The 9107-nt window shown below is 32.4% G+C and overlaps 2 protein-coding genes across 2 annotated transcripts in view; one reads left to right on the top strand and one right to left on the bottom strand.

The window, feature by feature from the left end:
• Nucleotides 1-9107, top strand: part of LOC119676703 (cadherin-86C-like) — a 373671-nt gene that overhangs the window by 157558 nt on the left and 207006 nt on the right. The gene's annotated exons all lie outside the window — the stretch shown is intronic.
• On the bottom strand, nucleotides 7464-9101 carry LOC119681361 (cilia- and flagella-associated protein 97-like). The gene is made up of 3 exons (XM_038094533.1): nucleotides 8424-9101; nucleotides 8233-8359; nucleotides 7464-7708 (listed from the first exon to the last, which is right to left on the bottom strand). Exons 1-3 carry the CDS (start codon nucleotides 8954-8956, stop codon nucleotides 7568-7570), a joined length of 801 nt encoding a protein of 266 aa, XP_037950461.1. The 5' UTR covers nucleotides 8957-9101; the 3' UTR covers nucleotides 7464-7567.

Raw genomic sequence — 9107 nt, 5'->3', positions numbered from 1 at the left:
ACAAACACATGCAGCGAGTACCCAGGATATCGTTGCATACTCGCATATTCGCATATGGAACCATTGCGGAGACATATCGAATTCCAAACACAGCAATAGTGCAACTGTTGTTGCAATTGCAACAGCAACAGCAGCAGCAGCAGTAGCCGCTGTAGCAGCAATAGCAACTGCAACAGAAATTTATAAAAATGCAAAATTATCTGATTAAATGCGGTTAAAGGCTTTTGTTCTCTGTACTCGTTCGTTCGTTATGGCGAGTCCACGTTTGTAAATTGTAAGCTGGCAGCTTATAGAGCTTCCGAATTAGTGTAACTGCTGTGCTCATTGTTGTTACTGTAGCTGTCGCTATAGCTGTTGTTGTTGTTATTATTGTTGTTATTATTATTGTTGTTGTTTTTGTTGTTGCTGGCATTATTATGATTGTTATTGTTGTTTTTGCACAATTTTTGATTACGATTGAAATTCATTTTTGTGACTAAGAATATCTCGTTAATCTTTTATGGAAGTCTTCAATTGTGAAACTGGGACAATGTACACCATCAACGAAAAATTTCTTAAATTTAACTGATAATTTTATTAAAATATGATTCTTATTTTTATATACATTTAATTGAAATATATATAATATATATATAATAGATAAAACTGATATATAACCATATAATTCGTCCATCACTTCTATATGGTTGTGTAGCGTTTAGCAAAGCTTCAAACACTACTATTCACCAGCTAGAAATTGCACAAAGCCAGGCTCTGAGAAGACTTTTTAAAGTACCATGGTATATTAGTACGAATGACCTCAAAATTGATCCCATCAAAAAATACATAAAGGTTAGAGCCCTGAAATTATTTGCGAAAACTGACAGACTTACCAACACCGCGTTATCAAATCTCAGAATGGTTACAGGCTCCTCGTGGAGGTATGCAGATCTGAGGTCAATTATTGCTTAGTCTGATGAAGTGATAAACAATAATCCAGTCAAGGTGTAAAGAGAGGTTTTAAAAATACATCGAATTAAAAAAGAGTATAAGTGCTTAAGTGCACTCGCTCAAAACAGCTTCCACATAATATATAATAGCTATGGAAGTATACTTAAATGTATAGCTATATATAAAAATTATAATATACATAATCATTTATAAAATTAGTGGATGCTTACACTGTACATAATTTTATGTTGTTATAACTTAAAGTAACTTTTAATATTTTTTTATTATTTGCTTCGACTTCATATTACGCACTACCGATTTATTCCATTTCTTACAGTACCTTAAAAAAGAGCCTGTGGAGTTTTTATAGTATTATAGGCCTTAAGGTAAACGTACTTATTAATTACACATTTCTACGCAGAAAATTAAGTCTCTCCCTATGGGTGACTCTTTTTAGCCTTAACTAAAAATATTTAAAACAGTAATTTAGGCACCTCTCCGATTTAAGTCCTTTATATCATTTAGTAAAACTCTCAGCAGATGGTACGTTGTTAGATAATCAACTCACTAGTAAAAAAGTTGATTTAAATCATTTGCAATCGGAATTATGATTTAGATAAAATTAAAAAAAAGTTAGACCTATATTCAAATAGAGGAAAACCAACCTGACATCCTCTGCTATGTCTAGAACCTTAAAGGATGACAACTCTTTGAGATCAGTAAATAAACAGCCGATATGGAGTAGTGACTTCTCCTTAAAGTTGTTACTGAAGCAGTATTTTTGAATTAAAAGATGGCATATGGGGTTCTGCCTCATGCTCTTTTAGATGTGATGGACTTTTGTATTTGCAGTTATGTTCAAAGTATTTCTGGCCCGTGCACAACTGGCTAAAGATGAACATTGACATAGGTGGTAGAATACAGTTTCTGTCTCGTTGGGGAATCGATTAGGAATCGGTACGGCAGACGAACGAAATGAGTTTATTGAGTTGGACCAGAGCCTATAGTATTCTTATAACCATGCTTGAAACTGAAAGCACCAACGGTTGAACTCATACCCTACCAAATTTGCAGCTCAGAGTCAGTGTTCAATAGCCAACTGCCCAAAGCCGTACTTGACTTATATGTTCGAACTTGGAGTTTTGTTAATTGACTGTGCAAATTCATTCACAAATGCACTTGCATTAATATGCATATATTTACTTGAATTTTTAAAATATTAAAATATTTTTTATTAAAATAATGGAAGTTAATTTGAAAATACGACAGTAAACTATCTTCAATAAAAACTCCCAAAAATTGTTTCCATTTTCCCACGATATAAAATTACATTCGTTAAGATTTTATAAGGACTTCTTCACTTCTCTTATTCTTTTATTATTATCTTTTCATTACATATTTGTTTCTTTTCTTTTTGGCTTTGAAGGCTACTAAGACACTTAGCTGTGCAGTTGCCCAATCAGTTATGGATATCTTAAAAATTTGGTTAATAATTTGTACAAATAATAATGAGGAACGACATGAAAACCAACCAGAAGAGAATCCGAATCACAGCGACAACACTAAAGCCGCAACCCGAGCTGGACTGTTCCCAAAAAAAATGCGACTAAAAATAAAAATATCGGAATAATGATTAAAATTTGTTTGCAACAGCGGAGGCTGTCGATATGTTGCAAGATGAGAGTTGCAAGTTGCAAGAAGTTATTGTGTAATGATGCGCACAAGCGGATAACATTTTTATTAATTAGTCAAAATGTCGAATGTGTCGTGTACAGCATACAAGGCAAGCCAGCCACGAAGGGAGAAATCAGATTCTCGGCTGCAATTTGAGGCACTGCAGCTTAGCTTTCATCCCAGCAGCTGCTGTCGTAGTATCTGCGGCTTAAACGGGGCTTGAACGGCTTTAAGCTTGCAACGATTTTGTTGATTGCAAATTATACGAAAGCAAAAGAAGAAAAAATTGAAGAACAAAGTTTTGGTGCCAAAGAACGAAACGATGTGACAAGTGATCGTGCAATCGAAGGGTGTTAATTACGTAGCTACTTCTGCCAAACGAGCAAAGGGGAAACTAATTATCGCTCAGATAAGACCAGGCAACACAATCCTTTATTTTATTATAATTTTTTTTTATTTTTTATGTACTTTTTTTTAATGCACTGAAATCTTTGGACTGACCGATATGAGCCACAAACGAGTTCTAACTTCTCTTAATGAACTGTTTTGCTGATCTTGTTTGGCGTTTGGTAACTGATGCGTCAAATATCTTGGCTTTGACCAACATTCTGTGTTGTTTTGTTGTTTTGTTGTTTTGGTGCAGATGATTTAATTGGTAGTATGTTGTTGCAGTTGTTGTACTTATTATTGCAGAGATCATATACGTTGATAAAAATTGCGACCAGCAAGAAAACATTTCAATCAATTTTATTTAAACGAACACTTTAAACTTTGCTGTTGCTCACTCCCGATGTTGCTGCAACAATTGCTGTTGTTTGAAAGTATAAAATTTTATTTTAATTTTTTTTTTGTTTTTGCCTTGGTGTAGATTAACATGTTGATGTCGATGTTGTGAGTCGTACGCGTAAAACTGTTGACAGAAATTGTCTGGAAAATGATTTATTATCGATCATGATAAGCACACATAAAATAAATCCTACAACTACACAATCTCCTTACAACTGATGTACCGTACCGTCCGTTGTGCGGTGCTGTTTTTCAGCTTATTAAGGTACAACACATCGCGAACGATATCAACCTAAGAACATCGCTAACAAAATTGTTGCTTGTTAATTATCAATCAATCGCTAATTACCGATAGTAACGCGATTGTCATCGAACCACTAAAGATACAGATACTTCGTCCTATCGTAAAAAATAAAACAACAACAAAATATTGTATGTAATTTTGGTTGTTTTCCAACAAAGACAACTGCAAAATCCGTACAAGCTTGAATTGGTGTGCGGTGCAAAAGCGGCGGTGTATAAGCTGAGCTTTAAGTATAGAATAAAAGCAGAAAATATATGAAAAATTAAGCTTATATAAACCGATGTGTAAATAAAAAATGGCTGACTGTGTAAATCCTGCTGGCCCGAACATCGACAGCGACAAATAAGACCTACCCAAAGCGTACAAGAAGTAACTGCCTGTTTTAATGGCTGTAATTCATTAGTTGAGAAACTTTTAAAACACAAATAATAAAAACAATAAAAATGAAAAAAAAATCATTCTCTTCCATTTTTGTATTTGTTTTTTCTGGATTTGAATAGCAAGCAAGAAAATCTTTTAGTACCCTACCTTGTTACTTCGTCGGCTCTTAAGCTTGACTTAAGGATAAAAGTCTTGCACTCTGCCATTGTCACAGAGCAATGTAGTTCAAAGTAATTAGCGCATTTTGTACTGTCAACTTTAATTAAACTGAATAGTAACTTGGAATCGGATTCTTACAATACATCCCGAAATACAAAACAATTAAAGCCACTATTTGAAATGAACGAACGTTATTAATGAATTATATTTATGTGGGATTAAGCATATATTATATATGTATATGTTGGATTTAGATATATTCGTTGGAATGAGAAGAGATTTTTAAAGTTTTAGCTTCACTCACTGACTTAAAGCATGTTTCCATTGCCTTCATTAAAGTAGTTCACTTTTATGGGTTTAACTATGTCAATATCGCGGTATAACCCATACACCTTATCATCAATTAACGCCTTCTTATAACTTTGGTAATTGTCGACGCTTCTGCACCATACAGCAGAACAGACTAATGACCCATAATGGGTTACTAATGACCCGTTGATTAGCCGTAAAATGAGGTTTCGTGCTTTCCAACTTAGTTAAGAATAAATTAAGAGAAATTATATCAAATTGATTAACATAAGTTGATTTAGTTGCAGTGGGAACATGGCATAAATAAAAAAAAAAATATATATATATATATATATGACATACATATGTCACCACTACTGACCCAACTACATTACTTAATTGGTAAGAAAAGCGAACCTTTAAGTAGTATTTATCAAAATAACATTTAGTGGACAAATTACAGAGGATTTAGTGTTCTTTCCTTTACGATTTTCTGCATTGACTTCGAATGGAAAAAATGCTTTAAAAAACTAACAATTGCTTAAAAAGGGTTATAGTGAGTCTGCTCTATCCAAGTCAATCATTGATCGTGTTCAGCATCGACAATGCTGAATGCTTTCATGATGGACAATTAAACATTAAATAAGTCTATGAAATCTTTTTGAGGAACCACAAAGTCATGTTGAGGTAGGGAACTGATACCTTTAAAATATCAATATGAAGTATAAATACTTTATTACATGAAGATCTAAAGTTGCGGAAGGAATGTTCGAGGTGAATACCGCATTTGTTCTCGGTGTTCTCAAGATTACGAGATTTTTGGTGCTGCTTCAGCGCAATAAAGTGATAATTTTTGTGTGATAGAAAATAGGTGCATCAACACACTCAAAAGCTAAATTTTGATTAAATTGATTAATTAAGTTGATTAAATATTTGTCTTCACATTATGGAATTGCAGGATATTCTAGTAGCAGATCTATTATAAGTTAGATCTATTATGATAAGAGTACTTAATTTCTTATTCCTTGTCATATAAACATTTTTATATAACATTAATTACTGTTCTTTGTTAAAATTTATTAAAATAATGTATTTAGAGCAAAACAAGCAGGTGTGTTATTTTTTAATCCTAAATTTTTCACAATTAGGACAAGGATGAGTGTTGTTCACAATGTTCACTGGAACAACACACAAAAATTAATTAACTCAAGTTAATCAATTTAATAAATTAATCATTTCAAACTATGATGTCCTATGTGTACACCACAGAAAATACTGTTGATTGTTTCAGAAAGATAACAAATACATTTAGTCCTTCCCACGTTCATGAACACACTTTTACAATGTTATCCTTGTCAATTTAATAAAGCTGTTAAGAGATGAGTGCAACACAAACAAAAGGACACCGTTTTAACGCCATTAACTTTAACGCAAACTTTGATCTTTTAACTAATGAATCCTCTTTCAATTCTCTTCCTATATTTTCCATCTTATTATTCTATCTTAAGAAAATATTGTCTAAAAGCATATTTCCCCCTTTCTGTATTACCTGTGCTGATCATGTCGTGCTCGGACATTAGGAATATCACCTTTAACAAAGGTTCATTTGGTGCATTTGTGGCCAGTTTGACACTCAATAAATTCACTTTAACGCTGTTGGAAATTTATTTGGCTTGCTCCAGTATTTGACATTTTACGATTAGCCAAGCGGCACAATCCTGGATTTGGTAACACTTTTTGATATATTGTTCCCATAGTCGACTATGAACGGGCAGGTGTAGTAATACTTCAACGAATTTTAATATTCCTTATCTATCGATGTGAGTAAAAGGACATCAATAGCAGCTGAAAACTGTGTTTGGTTATTTCACAAACTCTGAATCAGTGAGGAAATATTAAGAATAATAGCTAAGAACTCAAAATTCATTTAGTATTAATTATTATTCACTTGAATGTAAATTAAATGTTATTAAATTAATAATAATATAAGTATTGTGCAGATAACTATCTGAACCTCATTAGATAGCTTGAACTAGATCTAAAACCTATTAAGTTCAGTTGTTGATCGATCAAGTCTTTTGGGTTATTATGAAGTTAAGTAGCTATATAGTTAGGTTTTAATCGTTATTTTTAAGTCAAGTCTTGATCATTACATAACATTTTTAGAAACGCAAACTATTTTAAATTTAAGAACACATAAACTAGTGAAGAAAAGCTGGAATTGTGCAAAGAATTATACTTGAACTTTCCCTTTCTTCGACTATCATATCCAAATTTGAATCAATCTAAAATAAATTTCTTACGATTATTAGATGCTCTTAATTCGTCCTTATCACTTTAACATATATACTGAAAATTCTTCAACTAAAAAAATCATATTCAATCACATTCAGATGGATTTAGTTAATACTATTCAAACTGACTTATTTAAAAAGAATTTCTGTGACAACTTCCAATTGCTCGAAATCCAAGGATTTTTTCCTCTAAATAACTTGCTTTCCTAACAAGAAACAAATAAAGTAGTAACGAACCTTAAATATGTAATATCAGTAGATCAGAGTATTAAGAAAATATACATAAATAGTTTTCTTTTTGGTCACTCTCTCGAACTTCTTATCTTCCTCCTAAGTAAAAACAGTACTCAAAAAAAAAAATTCTTCAAACCATCCATCCTAAAAATAAATATACTTCACTTCTTTCTAAATGTTTAAGTTGAGACCCCCAGTCTCAATGACTTATTTAATTTGATTAATAACTATTTCTTCTCGTAGTTAAATCCGGTTTAATTGCTCTATTCTCCTATAGCAATTTGATTTCTAGTAATTTTGATATATAGCAATTAATAAAAATTAATAAAAACTCATTTTTTATTTTCAAAAAAATATTGATATTATTCAGCTTCGTTAATTTATATCCCTAGGATCCGAATAATGAATTTTGTCAATCGTTCTAAGATTAATAATATAATTCCGTAACATATTACATAGGTAAGACAAAATAGGTCAATAGTAACGTATTTCGGAATTATATTAAAAGCTCTTTGATTCATTTTAGTATTACAGGCTTTCGTACAGCTATCGCTTCAATTTTCCTCTTCAATATTTGGTTATCCAAATCAATTTGACGTTGCTGTTTTCTTCGATTAATGGAAGCTGTGGACGCAAATCTGACCGAAGCTTTAGAACTCTAAATATTTTAAGGATATAGAATTACATATTATTTAAAAGACAAACAAATCTTTACTATTAAAAGTGAAATATATAATGTTTTATATTGAATTTTTTTAAAATTGTCTAAATTGCACAAAGGACCTCAATCAGGAACCTCAAGATTGATCCGATCAAAAAATACATAAAGGATAGAGCACTGAAATTATTTGCGAAAACTGACAGATTTAGCAACACCGCGTTACCGAATCTCAGAATCGTTACAGGCTCCTCGGGAGGTATGCAGATCTAAGGTAAATAAACATTCATTTTTTTCAAATATTCCATTAATATTTTTAATGGTTTTAAGGTTAGACCCAAATTTCCGTCACTCCTTACATATTTTAAATTATGTTATCACTATTTCTCTCTGTCACTTCTTACACATCGTTTTTAATATTTTATTTTCCTTTTCTATCGGCCCTGTCTCTAGCTCTTTCTATATATCTATCTCTCTGGCTATATATCTCTCTCTGGTATTAATATTTTCAGAGCATTACTTACCTGACCACTCGTGGTAAACGTTGGCTTTTGACTGACAATTTTTTGCAGCAAAATCTTATTCGTCCTCTCAATTTCACGCAGTTCTTTATTGGAAAAACTGGCGTTCTTACGCGGATGTCTGATGTTCCTTTTAAGCAGTAAGATCATGGTATTATTCGTCATCAAAATATGTTTATGTTTTGTTTACTTACCTCATTTTTGGTACGGGCATTTTTGCATTATTGAAATTTTTTAAACGGGGAACATCTGGTGCAAGTTCACGTAATGGAAGCGTGTGTGAAATCCGATAGGGCAATTCATTTTCATAGTCTCTAATCGATTCCATAGGATTCTGTATGTAATTCTCTTCATCTGTATCCATTGATGTAACGGAATCATCTGTTGTGCTAACCTCACTGGATTCAGAACTTTCCGGTTCGGCAAAAGTAACCCGACGTGGTGTTTTTACCTGTGCTGCAGCATTTCTTAACCTGTAGTCTTCCATTTTTTTCAGTTTTTCATTCATTATCTCCTGTTGTCGATGATTAATCAAAACCAATTTAAAGTTCATTAACTTTTCACGTAGGTCCTTGTCAATATCGGAAACACTATCTGATGATTTAACAGCTTCGTTGGAGGCAGACTGTTTTATAACCTTCGTTGGCTCATCATTTTTCACACTTTGCTCTGGTGGTTTTGGTGTATTTTTCGGTACATTCTTTTGTATATTCTTTTGGGTATTCATTTGAACTTTATTATTATTATTAATGCTTATGGAAGTTCTTATATTCGCAGTCTTAGAGTTCACTCCTTTAATATCAATATAACAATGACCATTTGGATTGTGTATTGCACAACGGCACGTACATTGCTTGTCCAGAATCAAAGAACTGCCA

The sequence above is a fragment of the Teleopsis dalmanni genome, chromosome 2 (genome assembly GCF_002237135.1).
Source record: "Teleopsis dalmanni isolate 2A chromosome 2, ASM223713v2, whole genome shotgun sequence".
Classification (NCBI taxonomy): Eukaryota; Metazoa; Arthropoda; class Insecta; order Diptera; family Diopsidae; genus Teleopsis; species Teleopsis dalmanni.
Note: the sequence above shows the minus strand (reverse complement) of the source record. Positions and strands in the feature narration are given on the sequence as shown.